Here is a 23,204-nt window from a genome sequence, read left to right on the forward strand (position 1 = left end):
TTTCTGCTACTGTTAGGGAGAACCAAGAAGAGGTTTAAACCAAGAAGAGGTTTAAATAACACATGAAGAGTTTAGTTCATTCTATAACTGAAAACAGAATCACAACCAACCATCTCTTTCTTTAAAAATTACCACTCCATGGTATAAAATCAGCATAAGTAAGTGACCAAACAGAACATACACAGACCACTACGTTATTTTGGTTAAAATGCCATACTCTGAAGTCTTATCTTTCCATAAGTTCTATTTAACCTTTCAACTAAATTCCTATTTATAGCAAGAGCTTCACTTTAACCTGCGAGATTTTGTGCACACTCCTTTCTTCTATAGTAACCACCCATCCAAGAGCTGTGAAACTTCTTCATATGTGGGAAACAAGCTACTTCCAGAAGATGTAAATAAAGAAGTAACACAGAGGCTGCAGTAACAATACCAAGGAAGGTGGTGCTGTCTCCTACTAGTAACAGTACCTGAAAGATGTATGGGGGTGGGGTGGGGGTGGGGTTGAAGCCACTACCTCCATTTCTTATCTAAGTGAGTGTATATATTAAGAAAGCTAGGAGAGTAAAGGCACGTAGAATGTGGATTGCAGGCAGCTTAAAGGTTTAAAGGACTATTTCTGTATGGTAGCAATCACTGTCAAAGGAAAGTTTCTCTGGCCTTTACTGGACTGAATTTGCCCCGATACAATTCAACAAATGTAATTCCTGCCCTTCCCCTACAGTATTAAGGTTTTTATAAGACTTCAATGGTATCAATGTAAGGTCACACAAATGGTTGGAGTTAAAATTAATGTTTAAATGAGTTTGTAATGAAGTAGAAAATGCTTAGCAAAGTTATGAGGGAAAAAATAAGCTAAGTAATACTGGGAAAATTCATAAACAATATCAGCTGTATAATGACTATTCTAGAAATATTTATGAAACCAATGCTGTAAGATTCTGTGTTAAGCACTAAGAGTATGTGTGGCACTAAGTGCTTTTTTTAGTTAAGTTTGTATAAAGGCATGTTAAACATGAATTAATCTATTTTCAAAATGTGTCTAGAAAGATACTTACGATTCCATATCCTATCATGCCTGTTGGTGTAGTAGCAGGATAGGCCATTACAGGGGGTGCCTGACATGGTGGAGAAAAAATAAACAAGGATGTATATAACTTATGTGTGTCAACTGAGTACATGGAATTAATAGCTTGTGGTTCCACTAAAAAGAATTGCTAAGACAGCTGTGATTAAATGTGACACTTGTGATCATTAATAACTTGTGTCAATTAATGCTCAATGAAAAAGAGTATCTTGAAATTAGCAGAAAAGCAGAATTATTAGAAAGAAAAAAATACCATGTAAACTTAGATACAACAGTGATCTAAAATTTCTACGAGCTTTTTACAGCTTTAAAAATCTTCAGATTTTAAAAAAAATTCAAAATTCTAAAAGTTAAAGTCCATCACTATCAGTAACATAAAAAATGTTTACCTAGAAAAAGTTGTATTACTGAATTTTTTTCTTAGGTACTTCATTTTTTGAGCAAGAAAAAATAATTTTTAAAGATCCCCAATCAAATAATAACCTGATCTTCCAAAAAATTAGTTTCTAAAGACCTCATTTACTCTTTTCAAAGAGCCCCAAAGATTTCAAAACACTACTGAATAGGACTATTTCTATGACGCACACAGTTCTTAACATGGAGTACGTACATTAGCATTCCTTCTAATCTACTCTATAAATTACTTAAACTATCTTCTGCAAAGCACCAATTTGGAGGAGCAATACATTTTTAAATCTGTTTACGCTTTAATGCTTAAAAAAGCCACCTAGTCCTAGGATGTTTAAGTTCCCTTTCTCCTCCTACTTTAACTCATGCTCTGTAAATATACAATCTGAGCACAGAAATCATTTTAGATATATTTGCTGTCTTAACAACATTCCCTGTGTGTATCTTATAATGAAAACTGAAACTGAATACAGGAGAAAGACCAATAACACTGCTGAAACATAAAAAAATAACTGAAATTTTATGGCAATTTGAACATATGCATGGAGAAGTTAAATGAAGCATAACTAAAGTGAACAGTTAAAAGTTGAGTATTTGAGTAAGCATGTAGGACTTATTGGTCTCTCCCTACTTAAAAACTGAGAGCTGCAAGAGCAGTAGACAAACTGCCAAGTACAGCAGAAGCCTGTAAGATTTCATGCAATTGTTATTGTCAACATTACCACAATCAACATTTCCCTTCATTCAGAAATCATCAAGTGCATAGTGGCAGCACAGATACACACACAGACACCCAGCCATCTGGCAGCAAATGGCAGAATATTAAGCAAGAAAAAAAAATCTGTATTTCCCATGCCACCATCAGAATCAATTCTGCAACACATCCATGAAATCAGTAGATGCTAGAAAGAATTTTTGGCACATTGAAAATCTGAATGTGAAAACAAGTAATAGCTAGAAGGTTATGAGATTCGGCTACAGCAGTGGTTAATAGCATGCCAATTTATTGCAAAAAGGCTAGTTTTTGGTCACTTACGTATTGTGGAAAATGCATGCCATTCTGTTTTTCCCAGGAAGAACAATTACATAATGCAATAACACTGGATTAGAACAAGTACTTACACAACAGAAAATACACAGAGCATTTTAGTTCACATGTACATTCACTAACTACCTAAAATCTCTTGTATTTCCAAAATCTAATGGAAGAACACCTAAACTAAAACACTATCAAGGTTACTAGGAAAATTTAGTCTCCAGCATAATCCCCTTACATACCTAATAGTTTACTATTACAAGTATCATAAAACATAAATGCAAAATTCATTGCATCCCATGAACAGGGTTGCATGTCTACCATAGAAAAAAAGCAAGCAGTAATTAAAAGTAATTAAAACCATATCTATTAATAAAATACTAATGAATTTTTAAATTAAAAAATGTTCAAAAACCTTGACAGTGTTTATGGATTAATAAAAAGGTTAGAAATGTAAAGACATGTCATAAGCAGCAGTTTATCTAAGTTGTGAATCACATCACCAGCCCTATATGTTAGTCATTAAAAGAAAACTCTATGAAATACATACATACAAATTTAACATTTTAACAAAATTCTTAAGAGATGACACACATTGACACAATACCATAAATATCATCAACTTACATACAAATTCCAAATGGCTAAATGCCTATTCCATTGTGGTAGTCAATCTTAAGTCAAGTGCTGTCTACAAACTTCTAATATTTCATATAGTCTAATACTAATTTTATAACAAAATATTCATTGTATTTTCCTATCAGCATTTGGATTTATATCAGGTCTCATGTATTATCAATGTACAATTCACACCTGAGGCTACAAAATCCACTAAACTAACCTCTTGTCATCCCCTGGTCAGTAAGGTATGTTATAGTGTGGATAAACACTGGATTCAGAGTCAGAAGGAATGGATTTAAACTAAAATCTGCTTTCTAGAGGCTTTGTACTTAAAAAAAACAAAAAAACAAAAAACAAAAAAACAAAAAAACAAAAAACAAACAAAAAAAAAAAACAACTGCATAACTTTATTCCTATAATTGGGATGATACCTATTCAAACTTCCCAAGAATGTACTGTTAACAGATTCAAGATAGTGAGTGTATACGTATGTGTAAAAACCTAACAAGCTACTTAACTGCAAGGATATATTAGTAGTAATGGCAGTGAACCTTATCAATGAAAAACTGTTGCCTTAAAAAGGTAGCTATATTTCCTTGTTATTTTCCAATTAAGAAGATGGATTGGATGGAATGGATTTCAGCTAAAATCTGCTTTACAGAAGCTTTGTACTTAAAGTACTTTGTACTTAAAAAAAAATTGAACTTTATTCTTATAATTGGAATGGTATCAATTCAAACTTCCCCAAGAATGTACTATTAACAGATTCAAGATAGTGAGTGTATATGTATGTGTAAAAACTTAAGAAGCTACTTAAGGGGCGCCTGGGTGGCGCAGTCGGTTAAGCGTCCGACTTCAGCCAGGTCACGATCTCGCGGTCCGTGAGTTTGAGCCCCGCGTCAGGCTCTGGGCTGATGGCTCAGAGCCTGGAGCCTGTTTCCGATTCTGTGTCTTCCTCTCTCTCTGCCCCTCCCCCGTTCATGCTCTGTCTCTCTCTGTCCCAAAAATAAATAAACGTTGAAAAAAAAAATTTAAAAAAAAAAAAGCTATTTAAATGCAAAGATTTATTAGTAGTAATGGCAGTGAACCCTCTCAATAAAAAACTGAAAAATTGTTGCCTTAAAAAAGGTAGCTAAATTTCATTGTTATTTTCCAATTAATTTTCCAATTAAGAAGACTAGAGCTGGGGCGCTTGGGTGGCTCAGTCGGTTAAGTGGCAGACTTCGGCTCAGGTCATGATCTCGCGGTCCATGAGTTCGAGCCCCGCATCAGGCTCTGTGCTGATAGCTCAGAGCCTGGAGCCTGCTTCTGTTTCTGTGTCTCCCTCTCTCTCTGCCCCTCCCCCATTTGTGCTCTGTCTGCCTTTCAAAAATGAATAAATGTTAAAAAAAAATTAAAAAAAAAAAAAGAGGACTAGAGCTAACAAAACTTTTTGGATAATGTCACAAATTTTATCAGCACACTATTTTTAGCTCAGCCCTAGTAATTTTAACATATGATCAACCCCAGGACAAACAGGGAAGTGCTCTAGAAGGGATTTAATAACAAGTGGCTGTAACAGGGGTAATGGTGGTCACTAACAACATCAGGAAGGCTACAATGTGTAATCAAAATGCTTCTATTGAGTTATAAGAAAGCAGGTTTTAAATTTTTCTATGAGAAAAATTTTCTATGAGAAAAAATTGGTTTTCTCTGATGCAGGAAAACTTATCGCACTGATGAAAACAGCAGCTGACCAAGGATGGGGGGGACAGCCACAAAGCTAACTCTGGTACAACCATACTTTATAGTGATTAAAAATATGTGGGGTGCCTGGGTGGTTCAGTCGTTAATCATCTGTATTCGGCTCAGGTCATGATCTCACGGTTCATGACCTCAAGCCCCGCCTTGGGTGAATCTGAGCCACTGCTTCGGGGTAAAAAACAACCAAAAACCAAAAACCAAAAACCAAAAAACACATGAGCCCCTGCCTTGGGTGAGCCCTGCTCCTTCCCCCCGCCTCTCTCTCCCGCCTCTTGCTCACTTGCGCCCTCCTTTCTCTCTCAAAAAAATTAGTAGGACTTCTTCATTACTAGATGGTAACTACTTAGCATATACAATTAATCCTCATTTTTCACGGATTCTGTATTTACAAACCTGCCTACTTGCTAACATTTATTTGTGATCCCCAAAGCAACATTTGTGGTATTTTTGAGGTCACTGACAGACATGCATAGAGTAGTGAAAAATCTGTTGCCCAATGCCTTTGTTCCCACCTAAAGGTGACCAAGGTAAGGTTCTGCCTCCGAGGGTGGGGAACAGGGCAGGGTACTGCAAGCAGCTCTGGCTCTGGCTATGGCTCGAGTCTCAAGTCTGGCACTTGTCAGTGCAGCAGCCTCAAGTAAGTAAGTCACTTAACACTTATGAACTGCATTTTCTTTTTTGTAAAATAAATTTAAAAAAAATAGCATCTACTAGAATGAGTTTGATTAGGATTTAAAATTATAATATTTGTAAGGGTTGTGTATGTGTTGATTCTCCTTATTTGCTGCACTTATGTTGTTAAAGTAACACAACACAAAATCAATGATTGCTAAACCATTACTAGAGGAAATAGGTATGTATGTGCGTGTGAACCTAGCAATGGTCAGTGTTCAGGGGATTTTAAGAATATAATTACAGCAAATAAGGAAAACCAACTGTGTGAACTATTTGACAATATTAACAAAAACCAAGCAATGTATAGTTTCTTTACCAATGGTGAGATCAAAAAAATACTAAAGATTTTATATTCTAGATAAATAAATAATAGATTTGAGACCAGCAGTAGAGGGTAATGTTTAAAAGCATTAATCATTAACTGCTCTGAGGTTAGACTGCCTGGGTTCTAAAAATTCACCCAATCACTTAAGAACTCTGGGAGCCTAGGCATATTATGTAACAACACCGTGTCTCCATTTCCTCATCTGAACACTGGGGACAGTAATAGTTACTACCACGTAAGGTTAATTTGAGGATTATACAAAACAAAGCCACATATTATTTATTGAATGATGCTTGCAACAGAGGAACCTTTAAATATATGTTAGCTACTAAAATGTACTCGGAAAAGATAGTCAAACAGATTCCTTTAAAAACAAAACAAAAACAAGTTTCTTATATTTCTAAAACTGAATAAACAATCTTTCCACTTATAGTTATCACTTTAAAAACATTTTCATGTCACACATTCACCTAAATTATTCTCGTTACTGTGAGCTCTTTCAACTCACCATTGTTGCAGCATTCCAAGCAGTTGTTGGTGCAACCTTTGGTTGCCAATTAGATCCTCCAGTTAGCTTCTTTTCACCTGGCTGACTCCAATTTACATCACTTTAAATAAACATAAGTGAGAACATTAAATGTCTGTAATTATAAACGTTCTTTCCTATACATTGAGATTGAACAAAAAGATGTAGGTTTGGCATCTCTACACATACTTTGGAGATGAAAGCCAAATCAACTTTTAAATGGTACATGAGAAAATAACACAAATAAACACTCACTTCTTAGTGGTTCCATTTCCAATGCCAAGATCTATGACAGGAGAAAAAGAAAGCATTTAAAAACCAGACTCATTTTTAATACAGCTTATTTTAAAGTAGATTAAAAGAATCCAAAGAATACTTACTGCCCACAAGGTTTGCTAAGGATGAATCCAAGTCATCAGATACTAACTTGTTAGGTGGAAGTTTGGCAACAGGAAGACTCTGGTTCTGAGAAGCCACTGTTGGTTTGAGAAGTCCACCTAGTTCATCAAAGCCTTAAAGTTACAAACAGACGAAATAGGATATGTAAGGGACTTTATGGTGCTACAGCTTTCTAAAGGAGATCTTTGCCTTTTCTACTCGTTTGTTTGTTGGAAAAGTCCACCAGAATATTGGACATTAATAAATGTCCTTAAATGAAAAAGGGAGAAATGCATCATTTCTGATTCATGAACTGATTGAAAAGGCAAATTTGCTTTGATAGAAATCATGTCTTACTTCATGACAAAACTGTATTAAGGTTATAAGGATGAAGAAAGAGGCGCCTGGGTGGCTCAGTCAGTTAAGTATCCGAATTCAGCTCAGGTCATGATCTCACAGTTCGTGGGTTCAAGCTCCACATCAGGCTCTGTGCTGACAGCTCAGAGCCTGAAGTCTGCTTCGGGTTCTGTCTCTCTCTCTCTCTCTCTCTCTCTCTGCTCCTCCTCTGCTTATTCTCTCTCTCTCTCTCTCAAATACAAATAATAAACATAATAAATAATAATAAAAAAAGAGAGATGAAGAAAGAAGGATTCAGGTAAACAATTTTTATTCCAAAGTTGTGAAAGAGGAGGGAATAGAATGTAATTCTCCCCCTCACTGGGAAAATTTTCTGAAGACTCACATACACCTGAAGAAATATAGATAAAAATACATCCCTGTAACTTTGAAAAGTTTTTCTTCTAAGAAATATCTCCTAGACCTCTTTACATTCTTCGGCATGGAGAATGTAAGGTATCTGTAAACCAGTATGTTACAAGCAAGTGAAAATGAACTGCTTGATCATCACTTTTCTTCTATCTAAAACCAGCTAACCTAAATTATACTGAAGAAACCGCTAATGCCCCAATTGGATGAAAACATCTAGTAAACAAGAACATTGCTTAGAAACGTAAATAAAATAAAATTCCTTAAGGTTCTCTACCAAAGCGAGAAGGGAAGGTAAAGCAAATCCAAACAAACCCACTAAAGCACACAATAATAGCGGGATCTAGGGGGCGCCCGGGTGGCTCAGTCCATTAAGCATCAGACTTGATTTCAGCTCAGGTTATGATTTCATAATTCAGGAGTTCAAGCCCTGTAGTGAGATTCTCTGCTCTATCAGCACAGAGCCTGCTTCGGATTCTCTCTCCCTCTCTCTCTGCCCCTCCCATGCTTGCTGGTTCTCATTCTCTCTCTCTCTCAAAAAAAAGCAAACACACACACACACACACACACATACCCACACACGGCATGACCTAGAAATAACAGAGAATTTGAAAAAGAAAGTCACCAAAAATGGTGGTTTACAAACTATGAACAGTTGATCTCTACTTCCTTTATCCTTCATCTCAGAAAGACAAACTCAAAAGGAAAATGCATCAAAATGCATCAAAAAATATAATTATAAAACTACTAGTATGTAGAAAAAAAATCTTAGTTCATACATATTCTTTATAAGCCTGCTTCCTATTTATACATACAACTAATTATATATAAAATTAAAAACACCTCAATGTTTCTTTAAATGGTATGAACTTAATTACTAACCAAAATCAAAGGTCATCGCGTAGTAAGAATAGTCAATTTTATGGAAACTCTTATTAATCTTTACAAACTTCAAATTAACAAGATATTATATGAAAACAAATGGAAACCTGGCTCTACAAATTTACAGAAGTTCTTTTAAGACAAATGAACAAGCATACTATAAAAAGAATCATCCTTAAAATAACAAAAAGCCCCCACAGATCTGATCCATTCTAGCTGTTTATACATGGACTATCTCAACCAGTCAAGGTACCACAGGTTTTCTTTTCCTTGTTATCAAAAAAGCCAATTTCATTTCAGTAAAGGTAAAAATTGTAATGATTACAAAGCACAACACTCTACATATAGTCACTAGCAACTTAACAGTCTAATCTGAGCAAGATTCATTTAGGTCTGGGAGAGAAAATCTTCCCAGTGTCAAACTGCCACTAAGAAAAGGGTAACAGTTAAAAATCTCTTGAAGTTCTCAACTAGTGGTTGAAAAAGAGAAACAACTTCATTGGCTACCCCAATTTAATCTATTTACACCTGTTCAGAGGAGTATTATTATCTGTCCTTACACAGAGTCTATATGAGAACATTATAGTTATGTTAGTAAAACAACATACTATATATATAGTTTGTTAGTAAAACAAATTTTTCTGCGTGGCTCAGTCAGATAAGCATCAGACTCCTGATTTCAGTTCCCGTCATGATCTCATGGTTCATGAGTTCAAGCCTTGCATCAGGATCCATGCTGACAATGAGGAGCCTGCTTGGGATTCTCTCCCTCTCCCTTTGCCCCTCTCCCACTGACACGCGCACTCTCTAAGTAAATAAATTACTTAAAAAACAAATGTTTCTTACCCCCAGAATCTACAATAACGTTGGTAGATTTATTTCCAAACACAGATTCAAAGTCAACATTAAGGCCAGCTGAAGGATGTGGCTGTGCAACTGGAGATGGAGTGAATCCTAAGAAAAACCAAAATGGAAAAAGTTCAATTCTTCACTAAATCTACATTTATAGCTCTTAATAATGATGACAATTGAATGGAAAAAGCAATAAATTCCATCAACAAAAAACAAGGCCAACCCTTCAAGCAAAATGTTTCTTAACATTACATTTTTTTGTGGTGATGACATTTTCCGTAACAAAATCATCCTACTCACAAAGAAAACTAACAAAAGAACAACTGAAGTTGAACCACTATTTTTTTCATTACAAAAAAACCTTTGCTTATCTTTTTACCTTAATTTTGTATGCTGATAATCTTTAAAAAACTAAACACATCTAAAATTCCAGGATTTTGCATGAAGCAAAAAAAACAAAAAAAAAAAAAAACACAACGTTAAGTGATCATTTGGTAATAAGCTAATAAGCCTTCTATGGTGCTTAAAAAATATATGAATCTACTTAGTATACCCAGGAGTCTTCCCCTCCCTCTACCTACTCACCTTCCTTCCTTCAATGGTTAATCAAATGTAATACAGTTTAAGTTCATTTGAGAGGTAAAAAGATTCTGAAAGTTACAACTCACTAATCCTTACATCCCTCTTGTGTCCAGGTGCTTTCTGAGTATCAAAAACGATAAAAGAGACCATATTCAACTCCTGACCACCTTCTAACTTCAAGTTGCTACTTCAAGACTGAAGTGGCCAACTACACAATTAAACATGCTAATTTACCTAATGCAAATCTGAAATACCAGAACATAAATAGGAAACCTTTCCTGTCTGCTACACTGATGCTGGTGGTACTAAGATAACACCCAGCTCATATCTCTGAAACCAGCTATCCTCAGGTAACAAATGAAGATTTTCAAAAAATTGTGAAAGGTTGTATTTTTGTGAGGCGAGGTTCTGAATTTCTAGGGTTTGAAAAGAAGAATTAAAATCATCTAAAAATAGTTGGGCTGCCACATGATTTGGGGAGTATATTCCAAGCAGAAAACAGTCTAGCATCTAGCAAGGATTACAAAGAAGGAATTCTTTTACTTTGTGGAAGGCTATCATAAATGGCTCCTAAGTTCTCTTCAATTCTAAATTCTATAAAGTCAAAATGTGTGTGTGGGGGGGGTGTATATATATATCACATATATATACACCCCCACACACATATATGTACATATATATACACACACATATACATGTGTGTGTATATATATATATAAATTAGTATTAGAATATTATCAAATATATCACTAGGGAAAGGTTAACCTATTTAGTCCTCAACACGGCCTCTCTTCCCTCCCTCAACTTTCTGCTAAAGGACTTTCCGTCTGTCAGAATCTCACTTTGAATTCTTAAAATGTATAACATTAGGATATAAAGTACAATGATATTGTACTAAAAAGACTGATTTTTAAGAAAACTGTAAAAAGTAGGATAAGACTTGGTGAAAAGTCCATGAAAGTCCTCAAAGACAAAGAAGCTAGAACAATGACTTATCAATGACTCACAGAGCTGATACACATCAATACTACTACTTTAAAAGTAGCATTTTATTGCTAGCATAAGTATTCCATAGGGCACAAATTTTTTAAAATGTACTTATTCCATAATTACTTAACATTTAAACTACTCTTAAAGACACTGGTCATATAATGAGAACACAAATACAATCAAAATACAAAATAATTTAGTATATAAATCTGGGCATTAATCAAAAGGTTCCCAGATTTCTAGACTTACCAATTTAACAGCATTTTAAAGCGTACAAGCTGTTTAAGAATTTTACCATGGGCTCACTGCTTCTTCTCATAACTCCTTACAACTAAGAACTGATTTTCTCTACTCAAGAAAGACAAAAATTTACTATATTTACTTATGTGCCCATCTGTGAGACGTATACATATTGTTCTTTAAATCACTGTGGAAACAGTATCTTGGCTTTATTTCCAAACTTTAGAAAATACATGGAATAATAATTTATAACTAGGATAGCATATCAAATTCCTATTTTTTCCTGTTATTTTGTCTTAGCTTTGTAGATTTTGGTGATTATCAGAGATAAGCCTATCCTTTATATTAATCCATTCATTACTATGTGTAAAGAAAGGAATCATTTCCTGAGGTCCCTAAGGGCATCAATCTGTGTAATTACAATACTATTATTACCTAAAAGTAGAAAAGGTTTGAAAGGATATTAAGTAATCCAGAGCTAGTACTTCAAATTTAAAGTCTCTAGGTATACATAAGCGAAAAGTAAAATGACTATTTTTAATAAATTGTAATAGCTGACAGGCTACCAGGGAAGAAGGCATCGTATTTCACAGTAATAATCTTTTAAGTAGGGAATGTGTATAAAACATGTTGAAGGTAAGAGTTCTGCATTATCATTTCAATGAACATTATCAACTTAATAGCCTTTTATCCCAAGTCACTTTTGGGGAGACTGTTAGGATTTAATTTTTAGTAGTTACTTAAAGATAAAAAAACTAGGATCACCATTTCAAAAGGAAAATTTAGGGACAAAAAAAAGATAAACAGGCTCTCTGAGTTAAGGTTAACTGTATGAAACAATCATGATATTGAACTGCCTACTCTTTCATTTCACCAAGGCCCAGTGAAAAACTCTGCCACTGACCGGCACTAATTCACAGTTTAACATTTAGAAACCACTGCCCTACACGGCAAATCTCAGAAGAACAATAATAAATTAACTGAAAGTACAGGATGAACAAGCTTTGGGGACAAAAAGGCATTCCAAACACCTTCCAGAAAAATTTACTGTTTTGTTAACAGATTTTGGTGGTAGTTCCAAAATAAATTAGACCTCATACTTTTTGTGAAAGTAACTTCTATTTATTAAACCCTATTAAACACTATCCAAAAGCTTTATAAACAGTATTATTATTTAAATCTCACAACAACCCCATAAATAGTTATTATTATTCTCATTTTTACGGATGAGGAAACAAGGAGATTAAACAATTTACTCAAGATCAATGATTTAATAAGTGGCAAAACCAAGACTTAAACCCCAAATTGCCTGATTCCAAAATCTTTTAGGTGTTTTCAGTTTATCCCAAATATTTCATATTATATAAACTAGTTAGTAGAAAATTTTATTATTACAGCTATAGTATTTATTCATCAGGACTATTAAAATTGTATGACCTTCTTGAGCTTTTCATAGCAAATGCTGGGCTTAAAAAGTGAAGAACCCATGGTAATTTTAAAACCTGAAAGCAATGAAAGAAGTGTTAAGACTGTACCTGATAATTAAATAATAATTTGGGTAAAAAGTCCATTGCAAATATTAAGGGAGCTGCATACACAAGAAGGTTTTAATAGTTTCAATGATAACTCTATGTACCAGGCATAGTGCCAGATGTTATATTGTCATATACGTAAACTTCATGACAATCCTATCACCCATTATTATCCTATTTTTCATTGGCTTAGAAATGTTAAATACTTGTTTCAAATCATACAGGTAAGAAAGTAAACTGGAATTCAAAAAGGAACTCAAACGTAAGTTCACTGGATTCTAAACACATACTTTCCATCAAATGTCCTCATAAATTTCATTTTTATTTATTTAATTTTTTTAAGTAGGCTCTACACCCAGCATGGAGCCGAACGCAGGGTTCAAACTCAGGACCCTTAGATCAGGACCTGAGCCGACATCAAGAGTTAGATGCTAAACCGACTGAGCCACCCAGGCGCCTCATAAATTCCATTTTTAAATCCTTTAATCATGTCCAACTCTGCCAGTTGTTTAGTTGTGTTAAACATACTTTTTAATACCAACTGACCTAAGGTAATCAATGCAAAAAAAAAAAAAAAATCAGCTGGATTTTGAGGTTTCATCACTACTGCACTGGCCTAGAATATGTCTGCAAAAACAGAAATGAGTATCAAGTTGGTCATGCCTCTCTGGAAACGGTTTCCCATTTCTACTGTCTTGCATAGTGCTAGAAAAGCATACTTGTTTCCAACAGAACCTCCCAACACCTATGCCACAACTGATCGAGTCGAAATTACTTAGTGTTTGTTCTATCACTAACATCTATACAAAGGGCTTTAATAAAATTCCATAAGCTTGTAATATTAAAATGTTATAAATTCCTCTGAAAATGTGAACCTTTTGAGTATGGGCTAAAGTAGGAAGATGACAAAGTATCCATTCACAAAACAATCCTGTGTTTAATCAAGGAAAACAAAATTAGGCAAAAAAGCTGTTATTCAAAAGATTTTTTTCTTACAAAATTAAAAAAACAAACCTCATTTTAAGGCAAATAACAACAGAAACTCCCTCCTGCATACACAGATGATCTTAAGAGATACCATTACCTACCTCCAAATAAACCAGCTACAGCAGAAGACTCGTGGCACATAAGGGTAGAATCAGGATAAGCCTGAGTGCCACAAAAAGAATCTGACAAGGCATACATGGGGGAAAAAAGAACAGGAAAAAAAAAAAAAGAGAGAGAGAGAGAGAGAGAAATGAGGAGGAACAGTTAAGAGTAGAATGGAGTAATTAAAAACAAACAAAACAAAAACAAAAACAGGAGAGTCCAAGCTCTTAGTGTTCTTTAAATTACAACCTACTTTAAAAAAAAAAAAAAGCGCCTGTCTCCATTATGAGTGTTATATTTAAAATATATCCACAACAAAATTTTGAAATAACCAACACTGCATTTCCTTAGAGAAATAAGAAGCAGTTGGCTTTTGTCAATATTAACATGTCTTCTGCTGTCTTCTTTTAATGATGAGTAAGTAGGCCTGAACAAGGTCACAGACATGGACAATCCACTTTTCTGGACTTATAATTGCTTTAATAAGGAGTAGATAGTACAGTGAGCATCACATCACCAGATTAATATCCTCCTCTGGAAGGGGTAGAGGGTGTCTAGGTAGCTATTCTGTGATTTTTCTGGGTCATTCTTAATCCTATAAAGCAGAAGCTGGCAAATTACAGCCAGTGGCCTATTTTTATACGGCTGTGTGAGCTAAAAATGGTTTTTACATTTTTAAAGGGTTGTTTTTAAAAATGAAAGAAAACAAAAGAAGAATATACAACAGGGATTTTACGTATCTTGTAAAGCCTGAAATTATTTACTATCTGCCCCTTTACACAAAAAGTTTACTGACCACTGTTCTAGAGCAGTACTATCCTACAGAACTTTCTAATAACAGAAATGTTTTATAAATCTGCTCTGTCCAATATGGGAGCCACCAGTCACATGTGCCACTGAACAACAGAAATGTGGCTAATACAGCTAAGGAAGTAAAATTTTAACTTTAACATTTAATTTCAATTAATTAGAGCTTAAATGACATAGCTAGTGGCTAATTAGACAATATATCTCTGGGAATGACATATTTTGGGTGGTCCTTTCATGCTCTTAATACTCTAAGAAAACTTAGAATTTTTATTATACAAACGTACTTCTCAGGAACTTTTAATATGGATTAAAAGCCTTCTTATTAAAAAGCCTCTTGGGGCGCCTGGGTGGCGCAGTCGGTTAAGCGTCCGACTTCAGCCAGGTCACGATCTCGCAGTCCAGGAGTTCGAGCCCTGCGTCGGGCTCTGGGCTGATGGCTCAGAGCCTGGAGCCTGTTTCCGATTCTGTGTCTCCCTCTCTCTCTGCCCCTCCCCCGTTCATGCTCTGTCTCTCTCTGTCCCAAAAATAAAATCAATAAACGTTGAAAAAAAAATTTTTTTAAATAAAAAAAAATAAAAAGCCTCTTCTTAGGATAGGCATTAATCAGCAAACTATAGGTGCAGGTCTTTGTAAGTAAAAATTTATTGGAACACAACCAAACAACATGTTTACGTACTGTCTATGGCTACTTTCATGCTATAAAGCCAAAGCTGGTAGCTACAACAGAGACTATGTGGTTTGTGAGCCGAAAATATTTACAATCTGACCCTTTAAGAAAAAGTGTGCTGATCCTTGTTCTATACTAAGGCCTAACAGTCTAAACCACATGTGTGATTTTTATTTTGCCATTCTGTAGTCATTTTTACAAAAAGGTTAAGTACTTTCTTTTTGCTTATGAAAAAGATACCTTTTACAAAAAGGTAAGTACTTATTTTTTGCTTATGAAAAAATCTTGGCAGATTTGTTTTTTAAATTATACTTGATACCTTAGTCCGCACATCCATAAAGGAAAGGGCAATGTAGAGCAAAGCTATAAAGGTCTCCTGCTTTGAGCTTTTGCTCCTACTAGCTGGGTTGTCTTAGTGTATTAACTTTTCTGGGGACTCAGGCGATCCATCCAGAAAATGACAGTAATTATCTTACCAATATGAGAGTTGAAACTTGACCAAACATTCTCTGGAGGTCTTTGTAAGCCCTAAACCACCAATTCTATCATTTTATCTTCAAATGCACCAACTCACTTTGGCACACATGGCCATCAAACTTTATTTTCTGCGCTTTCTGGTCTTCCTCTTGCCCAAACCCATGGGCTCCAACTTAAGAAACATTTGGAAAATGACATTTCTAGTATATTCCTTTTGTTACAGACTTTCCTTGGATACCTTTTATATATTTTTACTCTTCTATTTCAATGTGAAATAGCAATGGCCTTTAGCACTTAAGTTTACTGACCTCCATTCTACCCCTCTTCGGTGAATAGAAGATTGACAGCCTGAAACATATGCACTGCTCTGACTTAAACGATGGAAATGATAGCCCCAAAGCAAAGATACCTTTCATACCCCAAATTAAAGCAACTGACTTAAAAAGACACAAGAAACCATATTTACTAAATATATACTAGTTCACATTCAGTAAGCATAAAGAAAATACAAACTTCTTAGAAAACCTGATTCAAAAGATAACTCTAGTAACCCTTTATTACCAGGCAAATAAGGTACTATATTTCAAAATTTTGTGAAGAGTAAAAGAATGTGAAATTGCGTTTCAACCATTTTTTATTTAATTTGTAATGAATTACAATGACATACAGGAATTACTGTAATTAATTATAATTTGGAGCTATAAGACTAGTTATATATAACTAGGGCACCTGCCTTGGAACTCTCTCAAATCTCCAACTATTGTTTTCTCGTCACCTCCCTTCTGCCCCATTAGCTATATAGAACAGAATGTTCAGAATATGGCCACATGATCTCTTTAGGGTACACAGATAACTTTCTGCATGCTGCTTTAAACAAAGATTTAAATTTACATCACTTTAAGCTGTTTCTCTGAATCGAATAAAAGCAATTTCACCAACTTTTAAGGAGCGTTTATCATCTTTTTGGAGGTTCAAAAACATTAATTTCAGGTTAGTGTATATTCAAAAACTTACATTTTCCTGTATTAACTCTAGAATGAAATTCTACCATTTTATGGATTTTTATACCACAATTAAATGCAATTTAGTCAAGTTGTTTTTTATTTTCTACTTGTCATTTATCTCCAAGCTAACAATGAAGTGAAACCCTTAAGAATGGGACAGGGTGCCTGGGTGGCTGACTCGATTAAACTGACTCTAGATTTCAGCTCAGGTCATGATATCAGGGTTTGTGAGCTGGGGCCCTGTATGGCGATGACAGTGTGGAGCTGTCTTGTGATTCTCTCTCTCTCTCTCTCTCTCTCTCTCTCTCTCTGCCCCTCTCCTGCTCATGTGCGCCCATGTGCTCTCTAAATAAATAAACTTAAAAAAACACAAAAGAATGAGACATATAGTATGTATTTATTTGAGGCAATCTAAAATAGTACTATTCACAGTATTAAAAAGATAAAAAAAAAAAAAGAGATAGCTACTAAGAGTGATTAACTACCCTCTCTCCCAAACACAGAGGGGGAAAAACAGAAGCATGCATAAACATGTTGGTAACTTTTAAGAGATGTTACCCTATAACCAACTGTTCGAATTAATAAAATGTGGCAAATGATGTTAGACAGCTTGAGCATCACACTAATATGATAGATAACAAAACACTAAAAAAAGCACAACTTCAAAGGAAATTTTCTTTCCTAAAAACTTGGATTAAATAAAATTAGGGATACTAGTGTTAATTTAAAAATCTCACTACATTAATGCTATTTATTTTATTTTAAAATTTGATATTAAAATCCAAAATTATTGCAGTGCCTTAAAAATAATTGATGAATACGTAAAAAATACTTAGGCAGTATAAACATTAATTGGAAAGAAAGGTTAAATTGTACTTTACCAACAAACATTTCATGAGTAGGTGTCCTAGTAGTAAAAGTGGATACATCTGAAGAAATGGGAAGGTGAACATCACCACTACTTTTTGTGAGGAAAGGATTTAAGCTTGGAATGGCATCATCAACAGCATCTACAGTAGCAGAGAAAGGATCTGTGCAGTCCAAGTGCATTACAGCAAAATGAAGAAAGGAAGTAAATTAATTAGTATTGCAATTAGTCAAAAGATGCAAAGTGAAAAGTAGTAGCTATATTATTGTTTATTAATCTCAGTGCAAAATACCTAATCATCAACATCAAGATGGAAGAACTACATTTAATTATTTTAAAATGAATCCTCAGAAGAAAACATTATGTATCCAATTAACATTGGTAGCATACTAAGGATAGATCTGCTTTCCAACATCAGGAAGCAAATAGTCAGATAGTTAAAAAAAGAGAAAGAAACAAAATGCATCTATAAAAGAGCCACCCACCCTGGACCATGTTCCCTGCCCTAGGTGGGAATGCACTGGTTTTCATGGCATAGCTATACTCAAATAACAGACATAAACAATCAATATGTGTGTGGTATTGAGTAAAATTTCAAAAACAAAGAGAATCAGGGGTCAAGGGGTATTTCTAACAGGTGGAGGTAACTCGTGTATAGGTTCAGAGGTAAGAAATTCAAAAATACAGGTGAAAAGGTCTAATGATTTAGAAAAAGGAAAGGAATTTTAGAAAAATGAAGAACAGAGGCATGAGTGGTGGCCATTTAGTAAACTGGGAACTGCTCTGAAGGTCCAGTTAAGGATTCTAAAGCCAAATCATTAAGCCTTTAAACAATTTGCTGAAGGGACACCTGGGTGGCTCAGTCGGTTGTTAAACGTGTGACTCTTGATTTTGGCTCAGGTCATGATCTCACGGTTTCTAGGATGGAGGCCTGTGTGGAGCTCTGCACTGACAGTGCAGAGTCTCCTTGGGATTCACTGTCTCCCTCTCTCCACACCTCCCCCATCTGCTCTCTCTCTCAAAATAAATAAACTTAAAAAATAAATAAATAAATGATTTGCTGAAAAATAACAAAAGTATTGTTCCATTAGAATAGTACAAAATATATATTATTACCAAATCCTACCGTAAAGTTATTTTTAGAATCAGATAATTACTTTACCTATACCTCATTCAAGATAATCATCATTCTAATGATTGAAAGCTACTCATCCTACCTTAAGTAAACGAGGAGAGAAAAAATAAAAAGCAGCAGAAATACTTTTAACCTGTACTTTCTGTACTTTTAACCAGCAGCCTGTTCTTGCCTATCCTTGTCTAGTTTGTGATCCTCACTTAACAATGTAGTAAGCACTGTATTTTACCCTAAGACTGACAGAGTAAGACAGCAAAGGGCTTAAGGACCAGCTCATTCACTATAAGCATACTTTCCCTAAAGTCAATAAATTCAAATCCTACAACTGGTTAAAAAAGAATACCAAGAAAATATTGAGATCAGTGGCTTATACAGAATATTTTTATGAAACTTTAATTTTTGTATTATTTTTTTGTATTTTTTGTATAATTATTTTCTAGGAATTAATCATTTTTACAGAACATCAATTCACACCCCAAAATAAAGTCCTACAAATGTATCAAAATTCATTGATGTAGTGTTCAAACTCATATGATCACGTTTAACATCTTTCCCACCCCTCCACTCCTGAATAAATGGAACAATGGATAGAAGAATCCAAAAAAGTAACTGAGAATTAAGAAGTAGAAAACAGATACAAGAAATGGGTTTTCTATGCCAAAATAAAAATGTAATGATAACCAAATTAACTCCTTCCTGAGTAAGAAAGGAGATGCATTATGTTTACAGCTGATCAATTTGCTGAAAGTACGATTTTAAAATACTGAATAGTGGTATGGAGTTTTTGAAGTATATCATACATTGTTAGACTCAAAACATCTCTCTAGTTTTCCATGCCTTTGGCTATGAGAGAAGTCTTTCAAAAAAACACATTTTTCTATTACCAATCTATTGGTTTATGAGAAAAGACATGTTTGGGAAAAGTTGTTACTTATCTGCTACTCTAACGAATGCTTAAGTTTTACCTAAGTACTTATTATCAATCATCTTCTATTATATGAAACATCCTAGAGAAGAATATACAGAACCATGTAAGAATGCCGTATTTAGGTCAATCAGACAATAAGAAAAAATCAGTTCTTAATCTACTTGACAAAACACGAGGTAATCTAGATGATGTTAATCTGTTAGTGAACACTATACTATCAATAATAAAAAAAGGGCGCCTGGGTGGCTCAGTCGGTTAAGCGTCCGACTTCAGCTCAGGTCATGATCTCACAGTTCTTGGGTTCAAGCCTCATGTTGGGCTCTATGCTGACAGCTGAGAGCCTGGAGCCTGTGTCAGATTCTGTGTCTCCCTCTCTCTCTGCCCCTCCCCTGTTCATGCTCTGTCTCAAGAATAAATAAACATCAAAAAAAAATTTTTTTAATAATAAAAACAAGTTCATTAAGATAAAAAAAATAATAATGTTTCAGCTATCCCAACTTAAACTTTATTTACCAGACTGGCAACTACTATAAATCCCCTAAACTTTTAAGAATAGTTTTTATCATTATTCATTTGACGGTTTAATTTTGTTACAACATTCAAAACTAATCCAAAAAGTTGAGGATCAAAATAGTGTTGAGGTCCTAAATACTGGATACCTACATTTACACAAAGACAAATGAGTTTTTCATATAGTGTTGTGTGTTTTGTGCCAGCTGTGAGTAAAGCAAATTAAACTTCAGAAAGGATAATTCTTTTTTGCCTGAATTAAACTTTGAAATCTTGCTTAAAATATACATCAGTGCATTGAACTGACAATATTGTATATTTTTAGATATGCTGTGACACTAAATTTTAAAGGTGATATAAACTTAAATATTCTCACCTATTAGTATTCAACACCAAGTGCTTGTTGAGACTCCAAACCATTTCTTGAAAAATCAAAGGCTCATTAATAAATGCAATGAGGGGAACAGAAGAGCTTGTGTTCTCTCATGTTCATTTTTAGGTGGAATCTTAAATGCCTTTTATATAAACATGAAAACCGTACTTCCCTTTAACTCTACATTCCTAACTTATCTGTGGTGCTTGGGATAAGAACTAAGTTAATACCAATTCTGTTTTAAAAATACCAAATTTGTTGTTTAAAACCATTTTTAGCAAATGAAAGCAAGAGAAACATAGAATAAGATCCTATCTTTGTTTTACCACATGGTATAAAAGCAGCATGATGTAAAATGTCACATTATTTCAAATGTTTAGGTAAATGGTTAATTTCAAAAAAAAATCTTTAACACTCTACTGTTATGATCAAAACATTTTATATACAGTTTAAGATTTATTTATCTTAGTCTAACTTTAATTTTAAAAATACAGTAAAAAGTCTTAATCCGAATGTCCTCGATATAAAAAATACACTGAATTAAAAAGTACTGAAAGTCTTCACTTAAAACACTCTTCAGCTATCCAATTATGCAGAAATCAAAACTCTAAAATTATCACCAGCTCAGAAACCAAGTATCTTTATATGAAAGTCAAGACAAGATATAATTCTTAAATTGAGAGGCTCATAGTAAAAATCACTGTCCTTTCCTCACATGTAATAAGCTTTTGGAAAAATAACAGTCAATTGCTACAGCCTCTGTTCCCACTGTACTTGATTTGTATTTTTAATACTTTTAACAGTCTCACTTGTACACAGAAAGCCTAATGTTAAAATATGAAGGAAATTTTGATGGAAATAATACAAAGAGTAAAATAACCTAAAACAGAAAACTAAAACTTGACTACATGTATTCCAACATACTGTTTTCAAAAACTGCTATGAAATAATTTCTTCTGGCAGGACATAAAACAATTCTTAGAGGCTGAAATTACTTGAAATTATTCTCCCACAATAATCGTCTACCCACCTTCATATAAGAGTTCAATAATCCCAAGCAGAAACTTTAACTTTTCATTATTAGAATTAACTATCCAAACATAACAACTTCACAGTTCAGTGTCTTTGAAATGTCCTATCAGTTCTCAATAAGCCTACTGTAAAACTTCTCACCTATTTTGAAAAACAACATTCAGCCTTAACTTCGGAAAAAACAACTACATTGTTTTTTATAAAAGCGGGGGAGGGTGAAGCAAGTTAAAATTGTTTAAATGGCCATGTCAATTCTATTAAACTTTTCTAAAACAATTCACAGTAAGCAGAAAATACGTGTGTAATTTTGCCGATTAAAAATCCTAAAATTAGGACTTATCATTGGGATATTAAGGAATTACTTTCAGATAAATAGTTCTAAAGTATTTATTGACTTTAAACTAGCTTACCATTTTTAGAAATTACTTCTTAATCGTAAGATTTAGCTAAATTAAACTAATCTTCTAAGTTAGTTTTTTAATCAAGCCATGGCTCACAAAATTAGTGTAGAAATCTAGTGTTCTAGTGTTTCACTATTCCTGTTCCCTGCCATATCTTGAACCAGAAATAAGCTGTCCAGAAAAGAAAGAAAACATCCACTCATTCAAAAAACATTAAAAATCAAAGCATCTAGGCATTGATAATACAGCACTGAACAAAATATTTAAAAAGCCCTGCCTTCACAGAGATTATGTTCTATTAAACTAAATAGAGCCTTAAGAATTAACTATAAAAAATAATGAAACAAAAAAGTTTTTAAGACTCCAATCATCAAAATATAGATGAAAAGTCTAGTTCATGTTAACATAAAAACTCACAACAATTAATTTATCTTGCTATAAGAGGTAAACTGATCAATTCAGATTTTACATGAGCAATGAAAATTTTAAGGTAGCTTGCCATTCTCTACAGTTCTGCAGACAGCATCCTCTCAGAATATCTCCCCTTTCTGTCCCAAATAATTTTTGAGTGTCTGTAAAATAATACATATATGCAAACAAAAGCACCAAAACCAAGCAAATGGAATCACTTGAAAACATATTATATGTCTAAGCAAACCTGCTTAAAAACTGACAGGGACTAGGCTCAATCCTTCAAAGATGCCAGGTCAATGATCATGATACAGTCACCTTAAGATCAAAGAACTACTCCAGGGCAGCAAACATTCCTATTGCTATTAGGGGAAAATTCTTTGAATACCAAAATCTTAATGATCTAAATTAAAAGCTGTAAATACAAGTAGCATAAAGTTTGTCATAACATTCCCAGTCAGAACACAGTTTATTGAGTAGTAACACTGTACGCGTTTTATTAGAATCTATCATATATTTACACAGCATGAGTTTTCTTCCCCCATTAGTCATTTTATTTTCTATACCAAAAGCACAATAACCCTTATGCATTTTCTGATTATGGAATAGATATTCAACATTGAAAGAATGATTTCATACTTCAATATACATTGGGTCCTTCCTTTTCACCTTCATTAAAACCTCATTTCATAATTTAATTGAACAGAAATTCTAAAATTACATTTACAAATACATGAATGTCTTCAAGGAACAAAATTACCTCACTGCCATTTTAAATATTTTTAAAGTTCACACGTATCAAATGTAACCAAAAAGTACACAAATGAGTGAAACACTACAGAATGCAGATGGGAAAG

The 23,204-nt window shown here is 34.0% G+C and overlaps 1 protein-coding gene and 1 long non-coding RNA gene across 13 annotated transcripts in view; one reads left to right on the forward strand and one right to left on the reverse strand.

Moving 5' to 3' along the window:
* The window catches only part of LOC121039371 (uncharacterized), a 19,910-nt gene extending 5,675 nt beyond the window's left edge, over positions 1-14,235 (forward strand). Inside the window, exons 2-3 of the long non-coding RNA XR_005794730.1 lie at positions 3,625-3,631; positions 14,225-14,235. This is a non-coding gene — a long non-coding RNA (uncharacterized LOC121039371). The remainder of the gene's footprint in view (positions 1-3,624; positions 3,632-14,224) is intronic.
* Positions 1-23,204, reverse strand: part of PICALM (phosphatidylinositol binding clathrin assembly protein) — a 101,925-nt gene that overhangs the window by 16,887 nt on the left and 61,834 nt on the right. For 2 of the 12 annotated variants that reach the window (XM_040489542.1, XM_040489550.1), the window contains exons 13-19: positions 17,571-17,720; positions 9,293-9,400; positions 6,802-6,933; positions 6,677-6,707; positions 6,404-6,503; positions 2,532-2,555; positions 1,059-1,118 (exon numbers count right to left, since the gene is read on the reverse strand). In XM_040489542.1, the coding sequence (XP_040345476.1) occupies positions 1,059-1,118; positions 2,532-2,555; positions 6,404-6,503; positions 6,677-6,707; positions 6,802-6,933; positions 9,293-9,400; positions 17,571-17,720 (605 nt within the window). The remainder of the gene's footprint in view (positions 1-1,058; positions 1,119-2,531; positions 2,556-6,403; positions 6,504-6,676; positions 6,708-6,801; positions 6,934-9,292; positions 9,401-17,570; positions 17,721-23,204) is intronic. The other 10 variants (XM_040489544.1, XM_040489543.1, XM_040489548.1 and 7 more) reach the window with 10 other exon arrangements.

This window comes from Herpailurus yagouaroundi, unplaced genomic scaffold, assembly GCF_014898765.1.
Source record: "Herpailurus yagouaroundi ecotype Mexico unplaced genomic scaffold, PumYag 180, whole genome shotgun sequence".
NCBI classification, from domain to species: Eukaryota; Metazoa; Chordata; class Mammalia; order Carnivora; family Felidae; genus Herpailurus; species Herpailurus yagouaroundi.